This window comes from Erpetoichthys calabaricus, chromosome 4, assembly GCF_900747795.2.
Source record: "Erpetoichthys calabaricus chromosome 4, fErpCal1.3, whole genome shotgun sequence".
NCBI lineage: Eukaryota > Metazoa > Chordata > Cladistia > Polypteriformes > Polypteridae > Erpetoichthys > Erpetoichthys calabaricus.
Genome location: NC_041397.2, coordinates 289,088,742 through 289,105,241, shown reverse-complemented (window position 1 = coordinate 289,105,241; position 16,500 = coordinate 289,088,742). Strand labels below are relative to the sequence as shown.

At 40.7% G+C, this 16,500-nt stretch overlaps 1 protein-coding gene across 1 annotated transcript in view; it reads left to right on the top strand.

Annotated features, from left to right (window-relative positions):
* Positions 1 to 11,933, top strand: part of asmt (acetylserotonin O-methyltransferase) — a 75,230-nt gene extending 63,297 nt beyond the window's left edge. Inside the window, exons 7-8 of the mRNA XM_028801204.2 lie at positions 513 to 635; positions 11,414 to 11,933. Coding sequence (XP_028657037.1) covers positions 513 to 635; positions 11,414 to 11,625 — 335 coding nt within the window. The 3' untranslated portion in view covers positions 11,626 to 11,933. The remainder of the gene's footprint in view (positions 1 to 512; positions 636 to 11,413) is intronic.
* Positions 11,934 to 16,500: the final 4,567 nt, after the last annotated feature.

Here is a 16,500-nt window from a genome sequence, read left to right as displayed (position 1 = left end):
TGTAATGTAGAAACACGGGGCGCTAGTCCATCACAAGGGACAGTTACTCACCCACATTCTCTCATGCCAGGCCAATTTAGAGTCATCAGTTAATCATATCTTTCAGAGTGAGAAGGAAACACATGCAGACTCAAGAAGAACACATAAATTCCACACAGACAGTGACCTGGCTTGGAACTGAACCCAGTCTCCTGGAACTGGTAATATTCTAGATCAGAATTTGTAGTGTAAATGTGCCAATCATTGTCATTTCGATAGCCTTCATATTTCAGGCGATTCCATTTTGCCTCAGGGGCTTCATGGAATTTCATTGTGTTTTAATTTTGTGAAGAATGAATGTTTTATTTTATAAAGAAATCGGAGCTTGCCCTTATTACTAGCTGGGGTTTGATGGTGATATCCCCCTCTGGTGGACATTATTGGAAGTCTTTTGGAACTCTAATTTTACAACAGTTCACAAAGGTTTAAGATACAAAGAAGTGACTCAAGACAGTTCCTTTTTTTCCTCCTAGGTGACTTCTTCAGAGATCCCCTTCCGGTAGCTGACCTCTACGTTCTGGCACGTATTTTACATGACTGGACTGATGAAAAATGTGTGGAACTCCTCATTAAGGTGAACAAAGCATGTCAACCAGGTAAATGCCTTTTCTGCACCATGTATGTTGTTACAGAGTTGGGAATGAGGAAAATGATAAGATGTATAAAATCAACTGTGCTATGGGCAAGGGCACTGCCAGGGTTTGAGAGAGCAACCCACACTGGAATGAGTAGAGGAACCAGACATACCGGTGTGAGAAAGCAGTGCAGTGTGGGTCTGAGGCACTGGACTTTAAACCACAAGGCCAGTCGTCATCTCGTTGTAACTCAAAGAGACTCCAAAAGAACAAATGTGGGAAAATAATGGGATGCATTATAATAATTCCATTTAAATTGTGAAATTTGCTGACAAAATGTCCATTGAGGAGCTCATCACTTATGACAAATAGATCTTCTGCTTGTAATAATCCAGAACTCCATGTCTAGTGAGTTGATTTCCATGGACTTCTTCCTGCTTGTCCTCATATGGAAATCTATGGCCAGGCTATGTCCATGGTAGAGTCGTTTAAGTTTTTGGGGACCACCATTACAAGCACTCTGAAATGGGGCAAGAACATCATCCCCATTTTTGGGAAGCCGCAGCAGAGGCAATAACGTGTTCTGAATGTGAATCTTGTAAGTCACCCTGGGTAAAGGTGTCAGGCAACTTTCTAACAGGCCTCCCTTTCCGGTCTACGAGTCGAGATGCCAGTTCTTCATTGCTTTCTCCATTTTGAGATTGCACCCTGGCAAGGAACCAGCTTCCTTCCCAGTTGGGATGCCAGTCCATCCAGCATGGCACTCACAATATGTATAGTTTTTTCAGAAAGTAATCAGATCTCTTCACTTTCTGCACACTGTGAGGAATGCCATTCTGAGTCACCGCCTATAGAGTATGGATGTACAGTAGATTTGTCAGAGAGGTTTATACGGTCGTTCTTGTCTCATGTGTAGATTATCGTGTGATTCTCACTTAATTAGCATGCAACATGTCTCTACTCTCCGGCACTAGACAAGTACGTGTGTCTACCTTACCTTGAAACATTTGTCTTCTGTGTGTGGCACTGGAATCAAACTACAGAAAGGACTGCTCTGAAGATATCAATATAAATGTATTAGATTCAAATCCTATTTTTTATTAGTACAATGTGCACCGCAATGTTGTTATTATGTGGCATGCCTTATGAAGAACCTTTCAGAAAATGACACAATTTCCTATTTTATTTAGGAGTTTTAAAGATCACTAGTTTCTGAAATGTATCTTCATAATATAATTTCTTTCTGTTTCCACTAGCCGGTTAATACGTCATGTTTTAATAGCGTGCATTCCTGGCAGTTCTAATGAAGCCAGAATATTTGGTCATGACTGTTAGAATCCAAACATATTATTTGAAAAATAACATTGACACTCAAGAGACTCCTACAAAGAGCCTAATCTGATGTGCGCTCAGATTTTTCATTTTTTAATCCCTTATGTAGGAGCTGAAATATTCTTTCTGTCTTCATAATTTATATTAATGGTCTCGTGTTTAAGTGTGAGCCATTTATTATTGCTCATGAATTTATCTTCACATATGGCTTCTGTGGCCATAAACTACAGCTTATGACATGCCGCTCAGTGCATTCTAAGTTAAATAGGTTGCTTTTTTTATTAACTATTTTTATGCTAAAAAAGATGCTCAGAAAAATTATTAACACTTTAGACTTGGGACCGCCTAGGAGTATCTACAGTACTTGTCACTTAAAGTGACGAGACTTTAACAAAAGCTTTCGTCTGATCATCATGGTAAATCAAATAACAACTACAACATGTATTTATATAGCACATTTTTATACAAATGATGTAGTGCAAAGTGCTTTACAAGATGAAGAAAGAAAAAATATATATAATAAGCCAATTAGGAAATAGTCTCACCACTCGATGCATGAACTACTAACTGAGTTTGCAAATAGAATATTGGCATACAGTTTTCTGATCGTTTTGATCAACTTTCTAAAACCTTTAATGAACATATGAACATTTGAAAGTATGGCTCTATGAACAAATATAGAGAGAAATGAAAGAAGATAAGTTAGCCTTAAACAGAACTTTCTTTAAACGCAAACTTTTCTTTTCTTTGTAATATCAATTTTTTTCTTTATTTTTGTGTGAACTCTTTGCTTTGAATTTTACTAAAAGTTTTAAAATGAAAATATTTGGATTGTGGAATTATTTGAACACGTTTCACACTATTGCCTGAATTGTTCTGTGAAGTAAGCCTTAAGCTGCAGAACTTTGGAAATGTTGGACAAACACAGCTACTCTTCCCGTGACCCATTAGAAAGAGGAATCACCACCAAACCCTGCTAGTAATAAGGGTAACCACCAAATCTTTATAAAATTAAAAGGTTTATTTCACAAAAGTTTCTGTAAATATATGCAGAAAGGAATTGCCAGCAAGGGCAGTCCAATGTGAAAAAGTCCCAATACACTTTACAATGGTGATGTCAAAAAACCAGGTCAAAAATCCAATAAAACACATAAATACAGAACTAAACTAAGAAACACTCACCATACTCCCAAGCACATTCAAAATGAACCACCAGGAACTGTGGGAGACCCTCCAGATATACAGGGAAGAGAGCAGTGCCCGGCAATTGGCAAGTGTACCTGCCACCTGCGGGACCACCCACAAAATGCAGGGTTCATAACAAAGGCAACAGTAATAAATCAAAACTGAGAACAAGGAACAATGCATTATTATTTTTAACTACTTTTTAATAAAATGTGTTTGGTCTTTTTGTAAATATCATGGTGTTCTGGCCAGGGTGAAGCCTGGAGAAGAGGTGGTTGTTGGGTCTTGCAGGGAGGGCATAGAGCGGTGCAGAGGACTGACATCAGGGATATGATTGACAGTAAAAAGGAAGGAAAGGGGTGGCACCCTGAATGAAGGGAGCGGAGATTTCTAGATGGTTTGGGAGACAATGAGAAGGTGTGGGTTAGATAGACAAGGGACTAGTGGTGGATTATGTGCGTAGAAAGGGAGTTTACTTTGACACCATCTCTAATGGTATAACATATGAGAGGTTCATAGATAATTGTAAATAGTTCAAGTTCATTTGTTCGGTTTTTACATTTGTGTATTGTTCCGAGTAAACTGTTCTGCAAGCACTTCTTTTTCCTTCTGTGTCTTCCTTTTTGAACCTGTTATGTTGGGGTCACTACAATATTATATTATTAACTACTTTATATGTGCTAAAATGGGCTATATCCTTTCATTTTTCCTGCCTTTTCTATGGCTGCTGGAATACATGTTGTAAATGGAATATGGGTTTTTAAACCCCCAAGGAATATGAATTTCAAGTCTGTTTTTCAATTCATGCAAAAGTTAAAAGGTCGATTTTTGTTAACTTTTTTACGTGATTGCATTGTGTTACGATCACACCGGCTGTTGCCGCATGATCTGCCCCAGAGTTCTCTCGGAGTGTGTGGCACATTATGTCTTCCTGAGCGCTGCTATAAAGGTCAGCTCAGCTATTTCCAGAGTGTCCAATATTAGGACAACACTTACTGGTTTGCATTGCTATTTTTCTCTAATTTAATTTTCTGGTTTTGAACTAAATACTTTTCTGGGTTTAGACTTTTTGATTTTTTTAGGTTTGCATTTTGATTTTTGATAACTTTTTGGCTGTCTTTTTGGTTTTGACTTATTTCTGGTTCTGATCACATCATGTCTCTTTATCCCAATCACAAACATTTTCACGGTCACGGACTTGATTCAGTGCAATATTATCCTCTGTTTATATGTCAATGAATGTATCTTGCTCTTTATATGTTGGACAAAGGAGGCCTGGACCTCCTGATGCTGAAGCTAGATAGCATCCCTCTGCATCCCTCTGAAAGGGCTGCTTTGGTATTTTTATTGTTAATGCTTCATTAAACCTGCTCTAGTCTTTGGATTTTTGTGATTTCAGATGGACTTTCTGGCTCTGATTAAGGTACTGTTTTCTGGTCACGAGCCTGCATCTTAAATTAGGGGCTAGGCTCATTTAGAAGGGTGAGGCCTACATTGCTTTCACAGACATGTGATGTAATACAGGTCTGACTTTCCTTTTTTAAAGCCTATAAGCATTTTAAATTTTGTGAGCAGGTAGAAATCAGAAAAACACATGACTACATTACAGACCAAAGATTATTGTGAGCAGACTGGAAAACCAGGAGATGAAATGAGAGCCAAAAGAAGTGACTAGAAATGAGCCTGAAAAGCAGTCAGTACTAAGCTATCTTGATTCAGCTGTTAAAACAGATAACTAATTTAAAGATTAAACCAGGAAAAGAGGACAAAAGGCAAATCAAAAGAAAGTAAAAATAAACAAAAGCAACCGAAACCCAGATGAGAGGAAGAAATCAAGGTCAAATAACAGGCAATAAGTGGGAAACTAGGCAAGACAAGAAGAACAAGACACAATAAGTCAAAATGAAAATAAGAATTTTAACCACAGATCGAGTAAAGCTCAGCGCAAAAGGCTGACCTTTTATTATGGTCTGCTGATTAAGTCAGGGTCACGGCCCCAGGGACCACGCTCCTAGAAACATGGGCTGTGACCCGACAATATGGCTTCTATAGCTACAAAACATCTTTATTCAACTTAAACCATGCCCTAAGCAAACAAAGTTAAAGTGTAAAGACAAACACAAAGGTTGGAAATGGAAAAGGAGCAAGAGCCAATACAAATACAACACTAAGACCGACTTGGTAAAAAAGCTAACTACCACTAAATTTGTAATGGGCTGATGCTAAATAGTAGTAGTATCATTAACAGTAAGAACAAGAAACAGGAATGTGACAAACTGCAAACAAAATGGCAGTGTAAATAAGAAAAAATAAACAGTAAACAACCACCTAAAAATCAAAAACTAATGTGAAATTAAATCCACATGTACAAAACCAGCAAACCAGACCAAAACACATGTATATAAGTTGATAGATAGTTCAAATGTTTCACTTCCATCACATTCAGAGGTGGTTATAAATGCGTAGCAACTATACTTAACTTAAGTTTAAATGCAAATCTTTTTTCTATCCACATACAACAACCATGCATCGAGAGAAGTTGTGGCATTGTATGAGGAAGTCGGGAGTGGCAGAGAAGTATCTAAGAGTTGTACAGGATATGTACAAGGGAAGTGTGACAGTAGTGAGGTCTGCAGTAGGAGTGACGGATGCATTCAAGGTGGAGGTGGGATTACATCAGGGATCGGTTCTGAGCCCTTTCTTATTTGCAATGGTGATGGACAGGCTGACAGACGAGATTAGACAGGAGTCCCCGTGGACTATGATGTATGCTGATGACATTGTGATCAGTAACAATAGTAGGAAGCAGGTTGAGGAGACCCTGGAGAGGTGGAGATGCTCTAGAGAGGAGAGCAATGAAGGTCAGTACGAACAAGACAGAATACATGTGTGTAAATGAGAGGGAGGTCAGTGGAATGGTGAGGATGCAAGGAGTAGAGTTGGCAAAGGTGGGTGAGTTTAAATACTTGGGATCAACGGTACAGAGTAATGGGGATTGTGGAAAAGAGGTGAAAAAGAGAGTGCAGGCAGGGTGGAATGGGCGGAGAAGAGTGTCAGGAGTAATTTGTGACAGACGGGTATCAGCAAGAGTGAAAGGGAAGGTCTACAGGACGGTAGTGAGACCAGCTATGTTATATGGGTTGGAGATGGTGGCACTGACCAGAAAGCAGGAGACAGAGCTGGAGGTGGCAGAGTTAAAGATGCTATGATTTGCATTGGGTTTGACGAGGATGAACAGGATTAGAAATGAGGACATTAGAGGGTCAGCTCAAGTTGGACGGTTGGGAGACAAAGTCAGAGAGGCGAGATTGCGTTGGTTTGGACATGTGCAGAGGAGAGATGCTGGGTATATTGGGAAAAGGATGTTAAAGATAGAGCTGCCAGGGAAGAGGAAAAGAGGAAGGCCTAAGAGAAGGTTTATGGATGTGGTGAGAGAGGACATGCAGGTGATGGGGGTAACAGAGGAAGATGCAGAGGACAGAGAGGTATTGAAGAAGATGATTCGCTGTGGCAACCGCTAATAGGAGCAGCCGAAAGAAGAAGAAGATACAACAACCATGTGAACAGAAGCAGATTTGAGTATTGCATGGGAAAGGTGACACTGGATGTCTGTATAATCTGGCTAAATTATATATGGATACCAACCAGGTAAAACATGTACTTTAATGGCAGATGTACAGGGGGCCAGTATGTCAGTTAGTACTATAACAAACACTTTATTTGTTCTTAATAAGAAAAAACAGAAAGACACTTTGGATCGGGGCTACATATAGGACATCTAATCGCCATTAATTTTGCTACTGACTGCTGTAGCATTCTTCCCACTTTAATGTTGTTCTTTTCAGACAGTATTATTTGGTTTCTTTTCTTTCCCTTGCCTATTAGTCATCTGAGTGGTGCAACTCCTTGCGGGTTCTGTAAGGCTATCAGTTAAGCTTATTTTCTCATGTTAACTTGAGGGTCTTGTGACATCTCTCATATTTTTATTTTTATATACTTGCTGAATGTGAGAATACATAAGCTCATGTCATGGGCTTAAGAAACAAAAATAAAGAAATGGTTTGTTTTAATGTAAGAGACCATGTTTTTGTGGGTTTTGCAACAGAATATTCAAAGATATGTGTTTTTAGCTCCCTCACTTGGTCCATGTGATGTGTGTTGGTTGGTTGCCGTCTTCTTAAGTAGCTTCAGGACTGGAAGGGTGGACATTACGGTAGGGCTTGGTGACATCATGGCTCTCCCGATTGGCTGAGGGCTTCTTAGATCGGGATAGAAGCAAAGGAATGATTGGTCTGCTGTGCCACTCTCAACTCCTTCTTCCAAAACTCTTTGATCAGACCACAAAAGAAACAGGTTTTTCCCTCACATGTGACACATTTTATTTTATTTTACCTTATGTAATGATGTTATATGCCAAAATAAAATGCCATGAATACAAATGAGGAATGAGTTTTAGAAAATGAAGGTACGTCTGTTTGGGAATGAAGAGTAACTCTATGATAGTCTGAATATAAATCATTCACTTTATTCTAAGGTCAATATTATAATCTGATTTTAACTCAATTCAATTTATGGATTTGTTATGTTGTTCCAATTCTGCTCAGCCTGACTGTTGGAATATGCCTGATTTTTAATTTTAACATTGCACTCTCAGGCATAGCAATCTTTTTTTATTCTTTTCTATGATTTCCATGGTTAAATTGCTCATTTCCTCCTATAATGTGCAGACGGTATTCAAATCCGTCCATTATTTAGTTTAAGTGAAGCTTCCCACTTCTCTGGTGAAAAAATCATCTTAAGGGTATCTGGTGAATTGATGCACACAGAGCGCGATACTTTAAAATGAACTGACATGATGTGTGTCTGAACAGTTAGAAGGGAATAAGAAACGCTGAAAACTTTTAATCAGGCAGTCTACTGAGGATTTTCAGCAAGGCTTAATTTGTCAAGTTAATGGAGCATTAAAAGAATTCTACTTTTTGACATTATTATTAAGCGCTGAAAGTCAGCTGCTGTAATCTTTGGTACATTATACTAGTACATTAAAAATCAGAAGGCTGTGTCGCCCAGTAGAGTGTGCTGTTTGTCCAGACGTAGCTCCTTTCTGTCAGGTAGGTGGGGCACAACTCACTGGTATATGTGATATGTGTTGGTTGGTTGGTTGATGGTTTCTTAAGTACCTATAGGTTTGTAGGGTGGACATTAAGGCAGGGCTTGGAGAAATCCTGACTCTCCTGATTGGCTGAGAGCTTCTTAGATCACGATGGATGGATTTAGTCTGCTGTGCCACTCTCAACTCCTTCTTCCAAAATTCCCTTTCAATCGGATTGGAACAACAACCTGTTTTTCCCTCATATGTGACACATTTTATTTTACTTTGCCTATCTGATAATAGTATATGCAAGATTAAAATGTTGCAATTACAAATGGGTAATGAGTTTTGGGAAATGAGGGAATTCTTGTTTTGGCACTTTCTGCTTTGCGGTCTGTCCTGTTCATCACCTCAATCTGTCTGCTCTCATGAGTGGAGTCTTTGTTCTTTTTGTGTCGGATTAGATTGAATAATTGTGGTAACACCTTGTTGGGTCGGACAAGTGAACATTACACTTCTTTGTATCTTCTGGTTTATTGTTCTTTCTTTAACAGATGTTTAATCACTCAGTAGTAAACTGGATGGCTGATGGAATAACTAAATAACTGATACGGCATGTAAGCTGGCAAAACTACCAGATTTTGTTTTGTTCTTGCTGTTGAACTGCTATTCATGATGAAACGTTTGAAACACTAAAATTTTATGAAAGCAGACATGGCTATTTTAGTGATGAGAGATTTTTGTGTTGGCCCCCCATTACCACAGAGCCACCTGCCCCCTGTTGCCTTTTTCATTATATCACAGATGTGAAATGGAGGATTCACTGTAAGCCTAAACCATCGACTGAATTCATTGCGTTTTGGTGTGATAACATGGTTTTTATTTTACGCTCCCACCATTACAACCCCATTTCTCAATGTAACTTTTAAAAGACCCTAAAGTCTAGATTTTCAGAGGTATCAACAGTACTATCCATCCATCCATTTTCCAACCCGCTGAATCCGAACACAGGGTCACGGGGGTCTGCTGGAGCCAATCCCAGCCAACACAGGGCACAAGGCAGGAACCAATCCCGGGCAGGGTGCCAACCCACTGCAGGACACACACAAACACACCCACACACACACCAAGCACACACTAGGGCCAATTTAGAATTGCCAATCCACCTAACCTGCATGTCTTTGGACTGTGGGAGGAAACCGGAGCACCCGGAGGAAACCCACGCAGACACGGGGAGAACATGCAAACTCCACGCAGGGAGGACCCGGGAATCGAACCCAGGTCCCCAGGTGTCCCAACTGCGAGGCAGCAGCGCTACCCACTGCACCACCGTGCCGCCCTCAACAGTACTATTACAGCAAAATTTCATGAACTATAATGCAAATGTTTTGGAATGATGTCTTCCATTACAATCACCCTTCCTAGTGAAATTTTTGAAATGCCATATAGCCTGGATTTTAAGTTGGTTCAGCTTTATTTTATATGCAAAATTAGATTAAGATCAACTCATCCTGCACAGTATTTGGGTCGCCTAATTACAACCCCCTTCCCCGATGAAAAGTTTAAAATGCCATAGAGCCTAAATTTTAAGATGGACCAATGGCATCCTACATGCAAATTTTTGTGAAAATTGGTTCAGCCAATTTTTCATGATTGGCAAACAATGAAAGAGGATGCAATCAGAGGGATGAAAACTATTTAAATAAAATTGTAAGCTTGTTTGTTTGTTGTCTGATTGTTTGCTAATCACAAATACTCCTGTGCTGACTTTCATGAATCTTTGCATGTGTCTTGCTGTTGGTCTGACTTCAGATGGCTGTATGTCATATTAGGGTTATACTGTAATGAGAGGGTGGTAGCCCAGTAACCAGCACCCATGTAGGGACTACAATTCCCATCAGGCAGCAGGAGTGCACTGTAGCTGAGAGAGGACATCATTATTGGCCAAAGCACAGTCTCAAAGGCTATAGGTATGTTCAGACCATAAGTATGTTCAGTGTTCTTCTTAACTAATCTGAATTACAGCTTCATCGTCTCACTGCATTGCAGCTTTTGTCTAAGAGTACATAATTTTGTCTCATCGGTGGTTGTGTTTAGCTATGCTGAATTTGCAAAGATTTTCCATACTTATTTATACCAGCAACGTTAAGGTATTGTGGCTAGTAAATAATACATTTAACGGATAAGGGTGGATTTCTACCTCACGCCAAGTCATCGATGTATGATTTAGCACCGAGTTCTTCACAAATGTTTGGTGCAGAAGAGGAAGGATGGAGTGGCTGCTCATCCAGGTTGCATAACATCTGTATCTCAAATGGCTGTCCACCCCAGTCTTCCAGGCTGGGTGGCTTAGCAGCTGTCTCTGCACCCCTTTTCTCCCAAAGCTTGGCGGCACTAGGTGTTGGGCTGCCGAACATACCTCCATGTTATGTCATGCAGACATTTTCTAACTTGTTGCATTTTCTTTTGTTGGATTAATGGGTGGAGTATACAAATTGTAAAGGAGGATGTTTTGTGCTGCAGCTTAATGGCTTATAACACTTTATTACATACACTGGGAGCCGATCAAACACTTTATTTCTTCTACTAGTGCTTTAATTGTTGTCTTCGGTGCCTGAAGAAGTGCTTCAGGTGAAATTGCTTGAAATACGACAGCATTGTGTTTTGGTGAAGATGACAGTCTTGTTAGCTCATAATGCCACTTGGTCACATGTTCTACCACTGTGTTCACTTCAAAAATGACAGAAAAGCCCCTTTGGCATTGCACAACTTTCTATCTGATTATGAAAGAATAAAAAAGCTTCAAATTCAAGAGCAAAGGCAGAGCAAATGTTTTGTTCGCTACCAATCCTGCATTGTGGCCACATGTCTACTGCCGCCTGACGTTGGTTTCGTGTGATAGATTTCATTAGCAGGAGCTAAAAGCTTCACTGTGCTTTAGCAGACAGCAGGAGCGGAGCCTCCAGTCATGTGATCCAGATCAGAAGAAATGACCTTGAATTTGTCACAGAGACCTATCATGTGCCACTGATACAATAGCTCATTTTTAGCAGACACTTATCGTTGTGAATGACACCGCCAATGCAGGGTCCTTCAGGATCTGCTGCAGAAAGGAGAGTTAATTGGTGAGCATTACAGGTAACTTGCCAGCAGTTTTTCTAACATTCCTCTTATTTCCTTCAACAATTAGGTGGCGGGGTGCTGCTGATTGAAGCCCTTTTGAATGAAGACAAGAGCGGTCCTCTCACCGTTCAGCTCTATTCACTCAATATGCTGGTTCAGACTGAGGGCAGAGAGAGATCCCCCACTGAGTACTTGCGTCTCCTGGAAGCAGCGGGATTCAAAGACATTCAAGTCCAAAGGACGGGAAAGCTCTACGACACCATACTGGGAAGAAAGTGACTGTACACTTAATGGCTTTTAGTCTTGCACTCCATCTGTGAATGTATTCTGTGGCTTTTTATGGCAAAATAACTCAGCAATAATATCACAGCATTGGATGCTTCTCAAAAACTAGTCAGAATTCAGAATTCTAACTCGCCAAAAGCAGGCCTAGGCATTCTTAAATCAAAAGACATTTATAGCAGGGCTCAAGACATTTCATATCATTAACATAAATTAAGATTTTTAGAAATGCATTGCTTTAAAATTTTTTCATCACATGGAGGTAATACTTTCAGTTAATAAAGTAATTAAAGGGGCCAAGTCCATTAGTCGGTCTGTCTCAGTTTACTCTATGGAATTGTTACCATTTCCAAGGTCATTTTTGGATAACAATTTGAAATGCGGGTTGTCCTACCTTAACTCTTTTGAGGCGGGCGTCAACTTATAACGACATATAGTAGTGTCTTCACATAGTGTCATCTCCAGACAGAAGAGCAGCTTCAGCGACAGACTGCTGTCACTGTCCTGCTCCACTGATAGACTGAGAAGATCGTTCCTCCCCCAAACTATGCGACTCTTTAATTCCAATTTCAATTCCACCCTGGGGGGTTAAACATTAACATTATAAAAAGTTATTATTTGTTTTTTACCTGCATTATTATCAATCTTTAAATTAATATTGTTTTTTTGTATCAGTATGCTGCTGCTGGAGTATTTGAATTTCTCCTTGGAGATTAATAAAGTATCTATCTATCTATCTATCTATCTATCTATCTATCTATCTATCTATCTATCTATCTATCTATCTATCTATCTATCTATCTATCTATCTATCTATCTATCAGCGCTTCGGTCAGTTGTAATGCTGTGTTTTTAAGCGCTTAACAAATAAAAATGGTATGGTATGGTATGGTATCTATCTATCTATCTATCTATCTATCTATCTATCTATCTATCTATCTATCTATCTATCTATCTATCTATCTATCTATCTATCTATCTAGCTGTCGGCTGGCACACGAACGCATTCAGCACTACAATCAGTTGGGGACCAATCAGCTGATGCTGGTACATCACTTTCATTTTCGATCTCCAGATCACTGGCATCAAAATCAGAGTGCGATAAGTCAGAGTCCGATTTTGCAATAATACGCACAATGTTGTCTATGGAGTATTTTGCTTTGCACATTTTCTTTGCTCTCTTGTTACATATGCCTTTAGCTATCAGCCGCTGAAAAAATATCCAGGCCTTAAAAAGTTAAATGATAATAATAATAATAATAATAATAATGCATTTTATTTATATAGCACCTTTCCCATGCACATGGCGCTTAAACGTTAAAGAAATGACTTGCTCCTGGTTGACAGTCAAGCCTGGGATGGCTTCTGAAATTCCAAGCTGAAGAATTTATAGTATCTGCTGAGTGTCAATGGATTCTTCATTTCTGTGGTGCCTTTCGTAGTACGCGCCAGCATTTTAATGGAACAAAAATTACAGATCAGGCTTTAGGGTTCAGGTTCCAATTTAAGGAGATGAATAGTGAGTTTTGGACATAGGAATGCGCTAAGTGGTTAAATTTTAAACCTGCAGTGGCTGGGATAACTATACGGGGACTCCGACTGTGAGATAAAATGCCCGCCATTAAGCTCTTCTAAATAGCCAGGGCTGCTATGTAATGCAGCATTCCAACTGAGGCTAATCGCCCAATGGCTCCTCATTACATTCTTGAAGGATGTTTGTGTTTTCCTTTTTGTGTTCAGGAGTGTTGTTACTGTACTGTCACTCATTTATTTTGAAACTGTGAATATTTTGAACATTGAACCATGAGGAAGTGTGCAATAGTATTGAATGTTGCTGCCAAACAGATGTAGGGGTGTGTGTTCAAATGCTTGTAACAGTCACCAATATGACTTTTCTTCAGTTAAACTAGATGGTCAAAAGTTTACTGACACCTTGTTGGGACATCCCATTCCAAAACCATAGGCATTAATATGGAGTTCCCCCCACTCCAACAGCCTCCGCTCTTCTGAGAAGGTTTTCCACAAGATTTTGAAGTCTTACCATGGGAATTTGTGCCCAATCAATCAAATGAGCATTTGTGAGGTCAGGCACTAATACTGGATGAGAAGCCCTGGCTCACAATCGGAATTCCAAATCATCCCAAAGGTGTTCCAAAGGGTTGAGGTCAGGGCTCTGTGCAGGCTACTTGAATTCCTCCATGTCTTTATGGACCTGTCTTTGAGCACAGTCATGATGGAATAGAAAACTGCTTTCCTGACAGTGTTGCCACAAAATTAGAAGCCTACAATTCTCTAACATGTCTTTATGTGCTGCAGCATTGACTGTACCCTTCAGTGCCACCAAGGGGATGAGCCCAAACCCTGTAAAACAGCCCAGACCATTAGTCTTTCTCTGCCATGCTTTACAGTATGCACTATAAAGTCCACAAGGTAACGTTCTCCTGGCATTCTCCAAACCCAGATTCATCCATTGGACTGCCAGATAGTGAAGTATGAAGTGAAGAGAACACATTTCCCCTGCTCCAGTCCACTGGTGGCATCCTTTACACCAGCCAACGCTTGGCATTGTGTATAGTAATCTTAGGCTTGTGTGCAGCTGCTTGGCCATGAAAACCCATTTCATGGATCTCCCGATGCACAGTTCATGCGCTGATGTTGCTTCCAGAGGCAGTTTGGACCTCTGTTATGAATAATCCAACAAAGGATAGGAGATTTTTACGTATCATGTGCTTCGGCACTCAGTGGCGCCACTCTTTGAGCTTGTGTGGTCCACCACATAATGGCTGAGCTGTTGTTAATACTTGATGCTCCTACTTCATAATAATATCACTTACAGTTGACTAGGACAGATCGTGCAGAACACAAATTTCAGAACCACTTTAGTATAACTCATTCTACTACCAATGGAGATTGCATGGCTACGTGCTTGAGTTTATGCACTTGTTAACAAGGAAACACCAAAACTCAATCATTTGGAAGGGAGTCCACATACTTTTGGCCACATAGTGTAGTTTGGCTTCCTCAAAACTGTCAAGTTAATTGGCATATCTAAATTTTCCAGTGTATGTTGAAGTTCAAGTTTCTTGTCAGGCGTTTCAGTACAAGAGACTGTGCGTTAGCTCTGCGGCTAGGAATCTACGCTGACAATTGGAAGGTTGACGGTTCGACTCACATACACACTGGAAGTGGCTCTACTCCATTGGACCCTTGAGAAAGGCCCTTAACCTGTGTGGGGAACAGCCCGGACAAAGACAGGTAGACATGATGGTTTCACCACACACACGTTTATTTGCAATATTTACAAGTTACGAAGTGCACAAACCCAGTGCCTCGGCACCAATCACCCCTTCAGTCCTTGGCCACACTACACAATGCCTTCTTAGTCTCTGGTCCGCCTCCACTCCTCTCCACCGAGCTCCGTCCTACTTCCTCCCGACTCTTGCCATTGAATGGAGGGAGGCGGCCCCTTTTATACACCCCCGATGAGCTCCAGGTGCTTCCCGACACTCTTCCGCTGACACTCCCTTGTGTGGCGGAAGTGCCGGCTGCACAACCGAAACGACTCCGGGTGTCCCTGGTCCTCTTCCCCCCAGCACTTCCGGGTGTGGCGGAAGTGCTGAGGTCCAGGGCTCCCAAGGCATTGGGGCGCCCCCTGGTGGTGGCCATGGGCCCCTACAGGAAGCTCTGTACCCATGGCCCCCAAAGCAACCAGGGCGGTCGCCCCCTCGTGTTCTGGAGGAGGCACAAGCCCTCCTCTGGTCCTCCTGGGCATCCTGGCTGGGCATGAACCCCAGCCAGGTGCCACACCTGCAAGTGCTCCATCCTGGGTATGACGTTAAACTGCATCCAACCCTGCAAGTAAGCCCTCCAGGAAAAATTTGGGGTTTGGTGGCAGGATTGGCACTCCAGCCACTGTAAAAAAAAAAAACTCCCACTGTTCCATTCCATTTGAATTAGTGTGGTGCTGTGGTATCAGCCATTGCACGGCTATGCTCGGGTCCTAATTTGGAATCCTGAGGTGGTTCATCATGTGGTGGGTGCACCGAAATGCTGTGACATTGCATGATACCCAACTTCAGTTCAATGAAATTCTTACTTTCATGTCTTCTCCAAACAGTCTTCAATAACACAACGCCAACAAATACGCTCACACACACCATAGCCTAAATAGACTGTATATACAATATATACAGTATGTGCAAATATTTGAAACTACTGTCTTTTTTATGTTGCAATATTTGTAATTATGATTGGCGGTTCAGTAACATTACTATCTGTCGATAGAATCTGTCCCTAAATCTACTGGTGCGAGTTCCAATGGCCCTGTACATTTGTCAGCATGAAAAAGTGAGAAAAGCGACTGTAATGAGCCCTGGGATCAACTGGCATGTAGAGAGGGCTTCATTTTTTTTGATTGTCTTAGGCTTCCCAGTTCGCTTTCATGGGGATGAATGGATGGAGAAATGATATGTCATGCATGTAACGGCCATTAAATTAGCTCCAACTGCTCATTAATGTCAGCAGCAAATTATACGATTTCTAGTCTGTAAAACTTAGCGACTGCAGTTACTGGATCTCATCACCTTGAGGATGTCTGATTAAATGACTAAGAATTACAGGGGAATAACCAATTACACAAGTACGTGAAGACTTTACAGATTTTTATATTTACAAAGAACCTCAAGCTTTCCGCATTCTGACAGCCGGCTCTGTACAAAAGCTTTCCAGGTATGGAAAGTTCAGGCACAATCTTAGCCTTTCTTTTGAACTTTTTCAGCTCTGCCATGGTATAAAAACATGAGACATAAGGCAGACGACCCTGTCTTCTGTTTCTGTAGTCCAAAACACCCACATTCATTTTTTTCCTTGGCT